Genomic DNA, 16,682 nt, shown 5'->3' with positions numbered 1-16,682 from the left:
TCTCCACTCACACCTAAATCCCTTATTGTCAACCCAGCTTGCAAGGGAAAAAACCCCAGGAGCAGCACCTTTCAATTCCCATGCATAAGAATAAATCTCACTTGTGGAGCCACAGAATACTGATTTCACTTTGCCCAAAAGAGTTTAATTTGTCTCTTTCATACTATTTTAAGCCTAAACAGGAACTCTTCATATGTAGATAAAGACATAGTGCATATACACACACAAATGTAGAAGCAAAGCAGTCTGCATAAGGTAGAATGCCAGCAGATCCTTCCAAACCCAAACATATGCAAATTTAATCAGTTAAATGTTTTGGGGTGTTTTGTTTTGGTTTCTTTACTATGGTACGTGTCCAGCTGTCCAGCTGCCAGGTTTTGCTTAGGCTGCTGGACTATACTGGCAGTCAGTTCCCTCTGCATCTCATACACCAAAATAGTACAGCTGGAGACTGGCTCACATTTCATTACTTTCCACAAGGTCCACATTTGCTGCCTTTATATTAACAATAGTCCTGGAATAATGTCTTGTCCTAATGTCTGATCAAAAATACTGCCCAGAAGAAACACATTTTACCTTGTGTTTAGATTCTCTTTTCTTGTATTAAATTTCGCATCAAAGAAGCTTTTCGTAGGAGAGAAAAGAGAATCAATAAAAATACCTGATATCCTCTGAAGAGCAGGAATTGATACCAGAGATGTTAACATCCACCAGTGTCTGTGACAGTCCAGTGGTTTTTTTTAGTTCTTTTGGAGGGTTTTTGTGGTTTGGCTTTTTTTTTTTTTTTTTTTTTTTTTTTTTTTTTGGGGGGGGGTTTTGTTGTTGGTTTGTGGTTTGTTTGTTTGTTTTTTTACTGTAGCCATGAGTGTTACCAAACAATTGCACTGATGAAATGAAAATCTGATACTAAATAAACAAAGCAAAAAGATTTATTCTTTAAGCTTAAAAGGAAGTATGCTGCTCTGTGGCATTCACACATATTTGTAAATGTGATCAAGCAGAAGAGACTGTGTCTTTCCATTATACATTGCAAGGTCTTTTCAGGCCAAATTTTGTGAAGTGTGCTCAGTGCAACCTGAAGCCACATGACCTGTTAACACTGATGCTAACAAAACTGTCTAAATTACAAAAAGTGATTTAGATGAGTTTTAAAACTGCATCTTGCTTCCATTTAAAGCAGTGTCACAGCTCTTGCTCTCTGAACAGGGCTGGGATGCCTGTGAAAGTATGAACCATCTTGCCAGAGTGTATCCACAGATGTCTGTAAAGGTGAGAAAGGCATGTGTGAAACTACCCAGGAAATCATAAAGTTAAGTGGTTTCCATTCATCATCTTGCTGTCGAGCACTAAAAAACTCTGGAAAATTCCTAAATGGCTTTGCCAGTGACACCTGGTGAATCTTAAATATGTATGTTTTTTAGTAAGTAAAGTAAGTAGTAAGTAGTAAGTAAGATAGTAGTAAGCTTTAAATATGGAAAGGTGTTTTCTGTTTCTCTTAAGATCCTATTAGGACAAAGGCGTACCAGTCAGATGGCAGAAGTATCTTCATTATTTATACATAAACATGTGCCACCTTTCCTAAAAACTGGAAAGGAAGAGATAGAAGACTGGCAGCACCATCTCCTGGCAGATAAAAGAAATAGGGACCACTTTCTGTCAGAAGGTAGGGCCCAAGTAACTTCTTTGTGGATTTTAAAAGGCTGTAGCAGGAAGTAACTTCACAAGAGTATATTCCCTCCCTAAGAAGATTAACTTTTATATGCTTGAGGGAAGAAAAGCATTATGTGTTATTATAATTATATAGAACATATGCTCACAATAATGAAGAACAAATTCAGATTGCTTCTCTCTTTAAAAAGCTCTCTTATGTTAGTTTCTGCTTTCCTTTGTGATGCAGTAATAGCAGATTTCAAAACTAGCACAGCAGGTAAGTCAGTCCAGTTGCAGAATATTTGTGTAGCCCTGGAAGACTACAGGAGACCACAGAAGTTCCTCGAAGTCAGAAAATATTGGAATATGTATATTTCAAGAGTTGTAGCCAAATTTCTGCCTTTCTGAGTAAGTAGGGGAAATGTTGGGAAATCATTGGATCACTAATGTTGCAATGTTGGAAACTCCTGGATCACTTATGTGCAGTACAATTTTGCATATTTTGAAAGTGACAATAGGCCAAACAGAGCTAAGTAAGGGTGAGGTCTTCAAAGTAATGAAATGCTGTATGGGAAAGAAAAACATCTATGGAGATTAAAGAGGAGACTGTGTCAGGTGACTTGGTGAAAGACAGACATGGAAGAGAAGAGTGGAGGAAAAAGAGGTAAGAAAGAGAGGGATTACAGAAACTTCAGAACTGCTATGCCACAGGAGCCCAGATCTCATTTAGCAGCAAGAGGGAGAAGACAACCTCAGCAATGAGGCCGAAGTATACCACTCTTCTGCCTCTTAACTCTGGCAGACCTGCTCTTGCTGTTAGGTCTCCTGTTCCATGGTATGAAACAAAAACAAAACCCTCCTTGTGCAACACAAACACAGATGATGTTTTGGTGTTGGGGTTTTTTTTTCATGTTTTGGAGATTATTTCACTTTGAGAAGCTCCCAGCTGCTTTTAAAGTTTTGGTTGTGTTTATTTTATTTTATTTTATTTTTTCTCTTTCTGCAGATGAACATGAAAGTGGAAGAGATTTATGAATCTATTCATCCCATCCTTCTCCCAAAGTATGAACACTTCTTATAAGTCACTGCACTTCACAGGACTTTGCCCAACATAGATTCAAAAGCCACATGTAATACAGGTTTCAATAATTCCCATGGGAAAATATGCAGCTTTATGAAGCCTACATCTCCCACATGGGTGGGGAGGAGCTCTGCTTATCTCTTTAGCTCAGAACCAAGATCAGGACTTTTTCCTCGGGGGATCATTTACGCTTCAAACATTCACAAAACAAAGGTAATCCACCATCTTCCTCCAGGGCGTGCCACAGAATCCATCTTCCTTTCCAAACAAACTACTAAACCGTGTATTTTGTGAATCGCTCTGGGTAGTGGGTTTACCTCTTTTACCAAACAATTGTTCCTAAAGGAACCCTTCCCGTGAACAGGGTCAGTTACCCAGCTGGCTGTCACTCCACATCTCCAGCTTTTATTATTAACACAGGGAAACACATTCACTGCCTACTTATAGAAAATTCTTTTGTTTCTTTTCTTTTTATTCAATGTGCTGTACTTGTGCTATTCCTCACCAACACACTATGTGCTGTTTCCCCTTAATTTCTAATTATATCCTATCTATTTAGCATATGCTTGTTTAGTCCATACTCATATTAATAAAATGGCTCAAATTCCTTACTGTGGGAAGGAAAGAATGCATTTCTATTAATACTGAGTATCAACACCCTCCACAAGTGGTCTTGTACTGGACACAAGATGATATATTTATATAAACAAATTAAGATTTGAAAAAAAACCCCCACATTCAGACATGCCATTAAACTAATCTGCTGATGCCAAATCAATTATGGTTATTAATGTGGAATAAACCATATTACTAAATCAGTGACAATTTTCATAATTACTGTATACTGTTATGCTATTATTAAATAGCAATAGTCTCAACACTTTAATTTAACAACTCCATTGTGGTGGGCTCTGTCAAAACCCAAAGCACAGTTCTATAACCCTAAAAATATTTACAGGCAATCAACTTTTATTTTTAAAGTGTGCTTGTCAGATAAGAAGTAAATGGAAGAAAAAACCTAGTCACTGGGAAAATTCAAGTAACAATAGAAAAAGAAACTTTTTATCTGGCTTTCTGTATCTTCCTTCATAAGTTACAAATTAATGAAAGATAGAATAGTCTATCCATCAGTAAAAACATGGATCTGTACTGACACCTCTGAAGTCCAACATGTGATCTGGAAATTGGGATAAATAATTCACAGATAGAACAATGCCATTCCAAAACATTCAATCTAAAGTTGATTCTAAGATTTGCAGAAAGATCCTGCAATAGTAAATCACATCTGATAAGATGGCAAATGAAAACTGATGTTTTTAAATGTTATATGTAACCTTCACCAAATCCTTACAATGATGAGCACTTGTTTAGTTGTTATTAATGTGAAAAGACATCCTAGAAAACTGGTGAAGTATCATCTACCTGAAACTTCAATTCTGTACTCAGTGGAGGTCAAAAATTACAGAAAGTCACTAGAATTCAGACATGGGTAGAGGAAAATTATTTATTATATACTTCAGAATGGTTGTGCTATATCAAAAAAACCCAAAAACCAAAACCCAAAAGCCAGAAAGATGTTTAGATTAAGCACAAACATGGATTAATCACACACAAAGGAAGGCTAACCAAAATAAGACATTTCATTTGGAGAAAAACCCAATCAAATCTGTAACTCAGAGGGTTATGGTAGATTTCATGAATGACATAAAAGGAAAGAGTCATAAAATGCATAAAACCCAATAATAAATAATTGTCAAGAGGGTCTGAAATAATCTAAGATGATTTCAATAATCTTAGTGTACCAGGTGCCACAAGCTGAAACTCATCAACCAAACTGACTGCAAAACCAATAATGAGAGATGATAAAGTCATGGTGGAAAACCCAAAAGAGCCTCCTGAGTGTGTGTTCCCTTGCTGGAACACTTTATCATTAGCCTTACCTCTGATCTGTTTCAAATGGAGACATTGACCTAAAAAGAAGTTCATGACACAAAACAAACAACTTTGAGACAAACTCTCAACTGACACTGTTCACCCAGGAAAATCAAGGATGCAATAATTTGTACAGTGCTGTGAAATTCTAACTGTGGTATCAATTCTTGCTTAAAACTTTCTTGGCATCTAAGGAGTAGATTTTATCAAATATTACATTATTATTTTTAACTGTGACCATTAAAAGTGACACCTATTCTGCACAGACTGGTACAATTATAATTAGTGCATAGTGGGGAGATGTGATTTACCAGGGAAAGGTCAACAAGGGTTTTGTCAACATTGCTCTTGCCAAGAGAAATCTTGCCTCATAAACTCAGATTGAAGTCTTTTGAATGTGTCAGCAAGCACCTGGATAAGAAGGATTGCAGAGATACAGTTTACTGAGATTCCTGAAAGACTTTCAAGGCTTTCTTGGTAAAGGCTCTTAAGGAGACTAAACAACCACAGGACAAGAGAGAAGATCCCAGCATGGACTGAAATGCAGTTAGAAGACTAAGTATATGGTCAGTTTTCACAATGAAAGTAAGTCACTAATGCACCTTCACATCTCTGCACTTATTCATAAATAATCCGAGTGAGATAAGGAGTGACAAAGATTGCTGAAGACATCATGTTATTCATGAAAGGAGAGAAAAGGTGTGGCTGAGAATTGCAGAAAGACCTTCCTCTGTTCAGGGCTCATAAACACCCACTGATGATGCACTGCATGGGGGACACGTATGCTCCAGCACAGCACTCAGCAGGGACCCCCAGACTCTCCTAAAGCCTCACCCAGACCCTCTGTGTCATCTGGACTAGCACTGGACACCTCCAGGTGGGCAACAGAACAGAGACCTCAGTGCCCGGCAGGAGAACAACAGATGACCATGAAGAGGGACAGATGTAAATCAATGCACATGGGGACCAAACATTCCTACATCACACATGGAATAATGCTGTCTGAACTGACCACTACACATCAGGAGTGTGAGCTGGGAAGTTTAATGTTATTTGTGGGACAGTGCCAGCTCAGTGGAGATCATGCTGTCTGAACTGACCACTACACATCAGGAGTGTGAGCTCCAAATAACATTGTCCTAATGTTATTTATGGGACAATGCCAGCTCAGTGGAGATCAACAGCACATTGAATATTAGAAATATTCAGAAGCAATACTGAAAACAAGGCAGGAAATATTGTTGTGCCACTTTATAAATCTACTAGATGCCTCTGTCATGAACACCACATGGAGTTCCAGTCCCACCATCACAAACAGGAATAACAGAAATAGTAAAGTTCATAGAAAAGCAGCAAACACTTCCTTGGAAAGGAGATTTCACTTGGACTTGTCAGTCTGCAAGAGGAGCCTCGCCAGACTGCAAGGGGATTCCATGGAGGCTCTGAAGTGGTGAGTGGCATAGAAAAGGCAAATTTGATGTACTGTCCTTGCCCAGGCGAGAAACAGGGTCGGGTCATCACATGATGTCACAAAATGTCAAGTTGAAAGCAAGGAAAGTGGCTACAGTGACACTGTGGAGCTCCCTGCCACAGGATGACATGGATGCTACAAGTTTACAAGCAGAAGGTCACAGAAATCACAGAAATCACAGAAATCACAGAAATCACAGAAATCACAGAAATCACAGAAAGGATAAGGAAGGGACCACAGTGGAGCATCTGGTCCAACCTCCTTGCTGAAGCAGGGCCATTCCAGAGCACATGGCACAGGATTGTATCCTGGTGTTCTGGAATATCTCCAGTGAGGGAGACTTGACAGCTTCCCTGGACAACTTCTTCCAGTGCTGAGTCACTCACACAGAAAAGAAATTCCTCCTCATGTTCAGCTGGCACTTCCTGAGCATCCAATCAACTGAACAAATGTATGGAGGAGATGCAGTGAGGGCTGCTAAGCAAGACACAACCTCTGATTTCAGGAGTCACTAGATGCAAATTGTTGGAAGTTCAAAGCAGACCCACCAGAAGTTTCCCCAGAAGTTTCACCTCTTACAATCCTCTCATCTTCGGGGACAAGAACTGGGGACAACACTCTTGTTCTAAGTGATGTATCTGCCTTTATGGTACTATGAAAAATTGAAAAATGAGTAATTTTATTGATGCTTTTTAAATTTCAGGTTAATTAATGAGCAGCACAGCTTAACCAGGACGGGCAATGGGGACACTTGTTCTCCCTTTTTGCCAAGTACATTACTTGCAATCATCTTTGCTGGAGGCATCTGCAAAAAGGTAAGAGATCGACCTAATTCTGGAGAACATTAACCAGAGTACTACAGCACAGCTGCAACACAAGTACATTTTCTGTGCTTTTATCTCAATAAGGTGAGTCCTTTGGGAACAGTTGAATCATGGACCCATCACTTATTATTTGTACTGAGTTCCACAATGCTCAGCTGTGCTAAGGAAACTACACAAAACCTTGTCAAGTCGCTGAGTAGAGTCCCTCACATGGGGGAGAAGCAGCAAAGCAGCTGTGAGTGGCACTGCAGAGCCTGAGAGCACCAGGCAGGGGCACAGCCCACGCTGTCCCAGAGAGGGGCTGCAGAACCCAGAGCCTTCTCCCTGCCCAGGGGTCTGATCCTGCCCTGGGAAGGCCGTGAGGGAGCTGTGGTGAGGCTGTCCCAAGAAAGCAAGCCTCTCAGCAGGAAGAACGGCATTCCCAGCAGGAAGGAGGTGATCCTGCCCCTCTACCCAGCCGGGTGAGGCTGCACCTGCAGGGCTGTGTCCAGTTCTGTGTTCCAGCTCTCCAGTGCAAGAGAGGCATGGAGCTCCTGGACAGGGTCAGCAGAGGCTACAAAGATGATGAAGGGACTGGAGCATGTCTTTTATGAGGAAAAGCTGAGAGCTGGGCCTGTTCAGCCCCAAGAGGTGACTGAGAGGGGACCTCGTCAATGTGTCAGTATCTCGAGGGAGGGTGTCAAGAGAATGGAGCCAGGCTCCTCTTGGTGGTGCCAAGCAACAGGACAAGATGCAACAGGTAGAAATGGATGCTCAGGAAATTCCACCTGAACGTGAGGAAGAACTTTATTGTCCGTGCGACAAAGCACGGGAACAGATTGTCCAGAGGCTGTTGTCTCCCTCCCTGAGTATACTCAAGAACCGTCTGGCTGCAATCCTGTGCCGTCTGCTCTGGGATGACCCTGCAGGGGCGGCGAGGCCGTGCCTCCCCGCCGTGGCTCCCCGAGGGGAGCAGCCGCCGCCCCGCTCCCTCACGGCCCCGCGGCGCCTCCCCCCGCACCGCCCCCGCCCAAGATGGCGTCCCCGCCCGCCCCACAATGCCCCGCGCGCAGCTGCCGCGCTTCCGGGTGCGGGCCCAGGAGGGCGGCGGGCCCGGCACGGCGGGCGGAGGGCGAAGCTGCTCCGAGCGGATGCGAGCGGGCGGGCGCGCAGTGCCGGAGGAGGCCGCGCCCGGACCATGAGGCTTCGACTGTGGCTGGTCCCGGCCCTGGTGCTGCTGTGGGGGCCGGGCGGGCTGGAGGCGCTGGGGCACCCGCAGCGCCCGCAGCGCTACGGTGAGCACAGGGCGCGACCACGGCAGCCCCGGAGGGGGGGAGGAGGAGGAAGAGACCACTGCGATAGTGGGGGGGAGGAAGGCACGGCCCCGCGCCTGTGGCGGGGCTGGCGATGGGCGATGTGAGGGACGGGGCAGGGCAGGGCAGCCCTGCTGCTGCAGGCACCGCTGATGGGCAGTGTTTGGGATTATCTCTGCGGGGAGACACCATTGTCTTCACACGCGCGGTCTGCTGAGGAGTTTCCCTCACAGGAGTTTGCGTTCTGTTAAGGCGCGCTCATCCCGGAATAGGTCGGGGAGGACGGGACCGCAGTCCCGGGTCATTGGTGCAGTGTCCGTGCTCCTGCAGGGTCATCCTGGACCACATTCCGCAGGATGGCATCCAGGCGGTTCTGGAATATCTCCAGTGAGGGAGGCTGCACAGCCTCACTGGGCAAAATCATGTAAATGGCATCCCCTCATAGCTCTGTGTGGAGAGCCACCAGAGCCCGGAGCCATTGGAGCTGGAAGTGACCTCTGGAGAAGCCTGACACGGAGGGGAACCGCTGCTTTATTTAACTTCTGTGAACAGTTTCGCATCTAAACTTCTGCTTTGCTATGAACAAGTTGTAGCCTTTCACTTGATAAGCAGAAGCTTGTCACTGGAAGGGCAGATGGACTCTTGTGTGAGGCAGTGGCCGTGTCTTGCCCTTAAGACCCGTGTCTTACTTCTTGGATCCTTGTCTTTGCTCCATTTTCCTCTTCTCTGTATCATAGTTCCTCATCACTTGAGCAGCAAAATTTTTGTCTCCTCTAAAAGCTTTTTAAAGGAAAAGTGTCTGGCCCCCACATGAAAACCCCTGATTTGAAAATCAAAGGTACAACAAATGATTTTGTGATAAGTTCTGTTGTTTTCCTTGAGGCCATTGCTGTGCAGGGCGGGATGTACATGGGGTGATGCTGACATTCAAACCAACAACTGAACTGTCTAAAGACAGTCTGGGAGCACTGTTGCAGTGATTGATCAGCTGTACATTCATACAGAGATAGCTGTCCTGTCTCCAGTCAGCGAGGCCAGCAGGGACTGCTCCAAGTCTCCTTTCTTGCCTTCCATCTCTCAGCACATTTCCTGACAGGTGTCTGCACCTCTGCCCTCCTCTCCTGCACCTGAGGTGGATGGATTTGTGCTTCTGTGCACACCTCAGCAGTTCGTGGCTGTGGGAACCTGGGAAGGATGGGGCTCAGTGGTGGATGCTCCAGGAAGTGTAACAGAAATAAAACAAACACAGCGTGTTCTTTCAACATCAGGCAGGTCAGGGAGGTCCTGAACAGAAGTTGCATCTTGGGCTGTCAGATCCTCATGCCTTCTAAAGGATCTCTCTGCAGTCTTTATCTGATGGCTTTATCTGATGGCTATTATCTGCTTGGCCCACATACCACTGTGCCTGGACTATGAGCTCTTCAATTTTATGAAATACTGCATGGAGGAAAACCTCATTTCTTCTGTCTCTAAATGTTGGAAGAATTACTCATTTTCTTCACACCTGTAGTGACTTACATACCAATGCAATTTGTCTCATTTGTTGTTTAAGTGATAAAATATTAGTCTATATAATAATTCTTAGTATGAGGAAAGAATCATGGCTTTATTGGTTACTTTTGTCTGTATATTTTGTGTTGGATTTTTATGTATTTGAGATGTATGGTCAGGGCTGCAGGACACCCTTTGTAATACAAAGGCAGCATAAATTTATAATTATGAATGCTCTTGATTTTTTCCTTTTTTTTTTTTTTCCTTTCTGAGCAGTTTTTGGTCTTTAATAGTCATTCCAGGGTCTCTTTTCTTTGTGTGTTTTTTTTTGTTTGTTTGTTTGTTTTAGAGGTTTTTGAGGGGGTGGGTTTATTTGTTTCTGTTTTCTTTTGGTTTTATGGGGTTTTTTGGTTTTGTTTTGCTTTGAGTGGTAATAATTATACTGATATACTTTGTTGTGTAAATACGGTGAGGAATTCTTTTCCTCACATGTTATTTCACACATTCACACCTTGAATTTCATCAGGTTTTGTTTTGTGGTCCACTAAACTAATTTTACAAAAGTATTTTGCGAGGGAATTTGAAAAATCCGTGTGTGCTACATTAGCTGTTACTTTTATCCACACACTACTGCCAGATCCATCTGTATGTACAGGAGGCACCACTTTCCCAGTATCCTGTTTAGCCCCAGCTCTGGTAACTTACACGTCCTTGTTACTGTTACCTGTGGGCCAGGTCGGGACACTGAGTGTGTTTCTTGATTAGACGGTACCTGGAGTGGAAATGGGTCTGTCAGACCCCCTGCACCACGCCAGTGGCTCTTTAGTCCCACACCAGTTAGGAGCTGACCAGTTCTGTTTTTGCAGTGCTTTGTAACTCTTGGGGTAATACATTCACATCCTGTTGATTTATTGGTCATTTTCTTGAGTTGTTGTAAAGCCTCTTTTCCTAAGACTCAAACACAGGCCATTGCTTATATCCTATCATGACAAAAAGTTCCTTTTGGGGAACTTTTGAATCTCCTCTCCAGTGAATAGTAAGGTCAGTTAATGGTACTGGCTTTTAGCATCCCTTCTTGGGGCTGTATTTGCAGCCCCAAATTTACTTGTTTTACAAGCCCTTTGGGTTATTTAGCTGTGTGGTTCTTCTCATAAAATAACAAATATTTCAAGTATTAGCTTTCTGCCTTTTACAAGCTGCTTTTAAAAATACCTTTGCCTATTTTATTGTGGTTTTATCTTTATCTGTTGTTGGAGTTCTGTTTTCCTCATCTTGCAGCTTGGTTTTCTAAGTATCATCTTTTTCTTCTACTAATTTCAATATTCTTATTTTGAAAGCTTTGTTTTTCCACAGCTTAATTTTTGGGAACTGAAATCAGATTTCTGATGAGCACTGTTTGTAAGGAAGTTTCATGAATTTCGTGATTTCTATTGAGAACTTCTCACTTATTACTCTGAGTTCATTTTTTCAAGGAGGAAAAAAAAATATACAGCGAAAAAAGAATTTGACAAAGAATAGAATAAGTGATAAAACAATATGGGTCATTTTCCAGCTTTTTTTGGCTGAAGTAATCTTAGGGTGTGGTGCTCCAGGAGTCTAAACTGATCTAAAATGGGACTGCCACAACCTGACCTCAGCTTTCCAATCCCTTCCCCATTCCTGTGAGCACATTCATGGAATGTGAGCTGTCTGGAAGCTAATCTCTCTTTTTTTTTTTTTCTTTTTTATCTTTTTTGAGTGGTTTGGGGTTTTTGTTTGCTTGGTTTTGGTTTATTTCCAGTAAAGGGCATAGTTACTCTCTGTGCAATCCATTTTTGTGGAGCAGCTCACAGTGTGACTGTCCAAGCACCTGCCCCATCGTTTTTGAGGGGTGGAAAGGGTTGTGTTCCAGGTGAGGGATGAAGGCAGGATGGTACCCACCTCCATTTGTCTTTAGGTGTACTCTTTTTAGTAATGTTGACATCAGGGAACAATTTCTAGAGAAGTGGGACTCCACTACTCAATACTGATGCTGTAGTTTGGCCCCAGAAAAATTAATGGCAACTCTTTTGAGATTTTTCTTTGTTGTAATTTATCTCTGAAGATAACCTTTTATACCTATAATATATTTATGTTGTTTGTCTTGGAGTTCAGACATATCTGAATGGTAACAGAGCTCAATGTACTTGAAAAGAGTAACAGTGCAAGTGTCCAGCTTGGGTGCAGAATAGGTGAATGGGTCACTGAGTATATCTAAAGAACTGCCTGAATCTGTGTTACAATTCAGTGGTGCAAGTTGTGTGCTGCCACTAAGCAGCCTGTGTGCAGGATTACCCCCAACAGAGTCTGGGTGTAAAATGGGTCTTACTCAACTGTTGTGCCTTTTGAATGAGAACTTTTTGTCACAAGCTAGGCAGGGAACTAAGCAGCCTGTGTGCAGGATTACCCCCAACAGAGTGAGGGTGTGTGCAGGATTACCCCCAACAGAGTCTGGGTGTAAAATGGGTTTTACTCAACTGTTGTGCCTTTTGAATGAGAACTTTTTGTCACAAGCTAGGCAGGGAAAAATAAGGTAGTCCTTTGCTAGGCAGATGATACTCTTTAAATCACTCACTGGGGATCTTTTTCTACCTGCCAAATTGCACTAATAAAATCTGAGGCAGGTGCCCTGATTTTCACCAGTTTTTTCTCCACAATGCAGAAATACTCCACAGAACTCAGAACTGCGTGAGCTGGAGAAATGACCTGGTACAAATGGTTCAGTGCAAACCTGCCTGATGCACATCAGAAGACTTGGATTTAGATTTGTTGAGTGAAAAAAACAAATGGTAGCTGTGTAGATGAATAAACCAGGGGAGCTAAGTGACACAGGGCAGCATAAATTGATTGGCAGTCAGTTTTGAATTCTTTACACATGGTGTGACAAAATGCAGGAAGTCCAGAGGCCAGGAATGTAACTTGCTGCCAGAGAATTTAGGAATTGGAAGTTTAGCTCAGTGGCAAGAATGTGCAGTGAAGTAATTAGTGACAAAAATCTTAATGCAAGATTAAATTTTATCCTGCTGGACTGAAGCTACTGTTGGAGACTAAGGCAAGACCTGGGTGAGGGTCAAATGATTCCTTTCTGTACCATGATCTGCCTTTTTTGTTACAGTTTCTTATCCCATTTGGACATCCTTTGGAGCAAGATTACTGTTTTAGATGGAGCTGGTTTTGCAGTTTGTCCCCAAAAGCTGAAGGTTAAGTGTGTTTCTCACCATGCATCACATGGTGGAGAATTCAAGGACACACAATCCCACAGCATGTGGTCCCTGCCCAGGATGTGGTGGGATTATTTCAAAATCATTGCAGGAATTGATGCAGTGCCTTTGTCTCTGTATAAACAGCAAATGATTGGTGTAGACGTGGCCCTATTGAATGCAAATTACCAGTATTATTTTTGTGTTGGGGATTAGCAATCTTTTCCATGAAGTTACTTAATATCAAGGTTTTCAAGTACTTTTCTCAGGTTTGTTTGCATTTGTTCATATGAATAGGTCAGTGTTTCCATTTCCAACTGAAAAAAGTGAAGTGTAACCTCTGCAAGAAGTACTCAAGGTCAACAAAAAGAAGAATGTCAATGCTACATTAAATTCTAATTAATAAGAATTACTTTTAACTGTTGCAAGAATTTTGATAATGGGAGCCTAATGCAGTACTCAGCATGGGTTTGCTTTTCAGTAGTGCCAATTTGTTCCGACCTTTAAGCAGACAAAAAGTAAAATTCCTGTTTGCATTTAAGATTTGGTGTGGTTTAATTTTCTCCCCAGTAAAAACTGACAACTTCACTGCTGCTGTACATTGCTGATAGCAGCAGTGACTCATCTCAGTTTCATGCTTCTGCCACTCTGGAATTTTTGTGTGCATGTGCAGAAGCCCCAGCATGGATTTCTGCTCTGTGCTGGAAGGGCCGAGTGAGGAAGCCCAGCCAGCCACAATCCAACACTCTGGCACTCTGACTTGACATTGGGATGTAATTGTGAGTTTAGTAGTAGGCAGAGATTTGTCTTTGTAATAGAAGTTTCTGTTTTAAACAGTTTCATCCCTCCCCCCCACTTTTTTATAAACTATAGGTGTCCGAGTTTGCCTGTTTGCCAGACTGATGATGGCACGTGATTTGCTGTGAAACCAAGAGCTGTTGTTTTTTTTTAACAAAGAGCAGTTTATCCTGCTGTCCTTTTCTGTGATCTTCATGTACAGCACATGAGCTTGCCTGTTTTGGGGATGTCCAGCAACACTCTCCAAGGTTCTAATGCTCTTCCTGATGTCTTTCATTCTTGCAGATACATCTGATACTACTGCCCATCTTTGTCACTTGTGGCCTGCATCTCTTCACAATATCCATCCTTGTCTTCCTGTTCTGTACTAATGTGCATTATTTGTACATTTTTCTCTCCTTGATATTTGCATTTTTAATGCACCTTTGTAGGTGCATGGACTGGGAAGGGGGAAGGCAAGGGTGCTCTGAGGGGAGGCACCTACAGCTGCCACCCAGGCTGATCCATAATTACTGAGGTGTTGAACAAGAACATGATATCCCTTGGTTTCCTTTCTCAGTTTTTCAGGTTTGCACTGAAATTGTGAATTCTGCCCCTCAGTACCTGTGAGGTGCCTCAAATTTTGGAAGTTCGTGTGTGAATCAGTCCATAGTTGTATCCACAAGGAAAAGAAATGCAGTCAGAAGTGAAGAGATTGGTCTCACAAGTGTAGTCTAGGCAGTAATTAGTGCCTACTTAGAATCAGTTCCACTCAAACTTATTTTGTGACACAGCAGGATTTTGTGATGTGGTATCTTTGTACAGTAGTGAGACTTGTAGTTTTTTGATAGCCAGACAAATGTTCTGTTTCCAGAGACACTGCATCCCATGACTGGGCAGTTCCCCTCTGCAGGATGTATGAAAGCATGTGATTTGGGGATGGGTTGTGCTGGGGTTTTTTGAACATCAATCATATGATGCTGTTCTGTTGTAAGATGGGATGGCTGTATTGTTTCACTTTAATTATGAGGATGTTAATTCGGTAGGCTTCCTTATTTTTTATAATGTCAGTGTTTGGCAGGATATTACTTTTTTTTCCTCTTCCTGTTCTGTACTAATGTGCATTATTACTTTTATTATTATTACTTTTTTTTTCTCTTTTTCCCTTTGAAAAGTGGTCTGTTGTCATTAATAGGACAGGCTTATTAAATCAAGTAGATCCAACAGTGTAAGTCTTGTTCCTCACTGGTCCTTATTTAAGATGTGATTAGTGAAGGAGATAATTTGCAAGGTTGGAAGTGTGTGAGGTAATGTGTAGGAGCCATTGTGGGTATTCAGCTGTATTCAAAACCACCAGAAACAGCAGCTTAATTATCTATACAGCTTCTGCTAAACAGAATTTGCACCCTTAAGGAAATATTCCCACTGCCTAGAAACAGATGTTTATTTTACTGTGGGGAAAAACTTTGGAGTAGTTAAAGGTGCTGCTACATGAACAAGTTTTTCCTGAGATGAGCTAAAGGGTATTTAGTCAGCTGTTAGCTTTTCCATGATACCCATCACTGGCATGTCTGAGTGTGTGATAAGGAGGGAGTAGTTGCCCAGTTAACTGCAGGAGAAGTGCACTGTGGAGTAGCTGGTGGACAGTAAAGCAGCAGCATCCCTGCCCTCCCTGCACGAGGGCTGATTAACCCTACCCCGAGGCTTTGTCTGCTGCTGAGGGAGTGCGGGCACCTTGTTTTCTCACGGGGTTTGACTACTTTGCTGCAGCTGGGATTGAGTTAAAAACATGCCTTCTAAAACCTTCAGCAGTGCTGATGTGGCTGACCAGTCTTACTAACAGGTTTGTCCAGAAATGTGTCCAGAGTGTAAACTTTTATCTTGTTATGGTTTATTAGAATGTATTTGGTTTGTTGCTTTGAACTTGTTTCTCAGACAAGTTCTTCTGTTTACATGTTCTTGATGAGCAAAACAGCAACCACTCTTCAGTGGAAACAAGTAAACATGATTTATCTAAACTGTTGAAAGCATGGGCTGTTTTGTGTGGGATGAGTGTTTCAATTCACTTTGTATTGTGTCTCTGGCAATGTCTCTGTACCAGATGTGCTGGAGGAAGATGTAACAGCACATGCAAGGAATTGTTACAGAGCAGCTTTCCCACGATGAACATTCTCAGTGTGTCCTCTTTGTCAACAGTCTCCTAAAAGCAGCATAAGCTGTTCAGAGAGGGTATCCACAAACATTTATGCAGGACTGCATCACCTCCTGCCTGGCACAGACCATTAGTGTGCCCAGTTGAAATATGAATATGTTTACCTTCTCCATTAGCACTCCCTGGAATGGTGCTGCAGCCAAACGATCCAGCTGTGTTGCAGCCAGTGAGCAGCTGTTACTGCAGACACAGGGGCAGCTGGTTTATGTAGGTGATGGACACCTGCTTTAGCTCTTGTGCTTCAAGCTGGAAAGACTCCAGTCTGGGTTTCCTCATCTAAATTCTGAGATTCTGAATTGTATTTCAAATTACTGTGTTTGATTACTTCAATTAAAATATTTTAATGTACAAGAAGAGCATACAAAACTAAATAGTAACAATAAAGAATATGGAGCCCTTCTATTCAGTCACTCCTCAGCTGAATCAGAAAAATTGTTACTAGTCAAATGCTCATAAGCTTTTGATAGGTGTTTGATACCCACTGGAAATCAGCTTGAGATCAGAACCCAGATGTAGTCAATGAGTACTGCATGAAATACAGCCTGGAGCCCCTTGAGTCTTGGAGATGACACTGATTTAACAGTCCCACTGCAAAATCCTTCCTGACTGTGTTTGCAGTGGTTGTTCTAGGACTGTAGGCTTGTCATCCCATTCCAGTGCCTTTGACTGAAAAATTATTCCTGCTTTTATTCCCTTGGGATGATTGGAGAAATAACTGCAATCATTCCTGCAAG

The 16,682-nt window shown here is 42.4% G+C and overlaps 1 protein-coding gene across 1 annotated transcript in view; it reads left to right on the top strand.

Moving 5' to 3' along the window:
- Positions 1 to 7,688: 7,688 nt before the first annotated feature.
- ADAM17 (ADAM metallopeptidase domain 17) overlaps positions 7,689 to 16,682 on the top strand; it is a 35,543-nt gene continuing 26,549 nt past the window's right edge. Inside the window, exon 1 of the mRNA XM_039715677.1 lies at positions 7,689 to 8,232. Within this exon, the coding sequence (XP_039571611.1) occupies positions 7,689 to 8,232 (544 nt within the window). The remainder of the gene's footprint in view (positions 8,233 to 16,682) is intronic.

The sequence above is a fragment of the Passer montanus genome, unplaced genomic scaffold, assembly GCF_014805655.1.
Source record: "Passer montanus isolate IOZ18808 unplaced genomic scaffold, ASM1480565v1 scaffold34, whole genome shotgun sequence".
NCBI classification, from domain to species: domain Eukaryota; kingdom Metazoa; phylum Chordata; class Aves; order Passeriformes; family Passeridae; genus Passer; species Passer montanus.
Note: the sequence above shows the minus strand (reverse complement) of the source record. Positions and strands in the feature narration are given on the sequence as shown.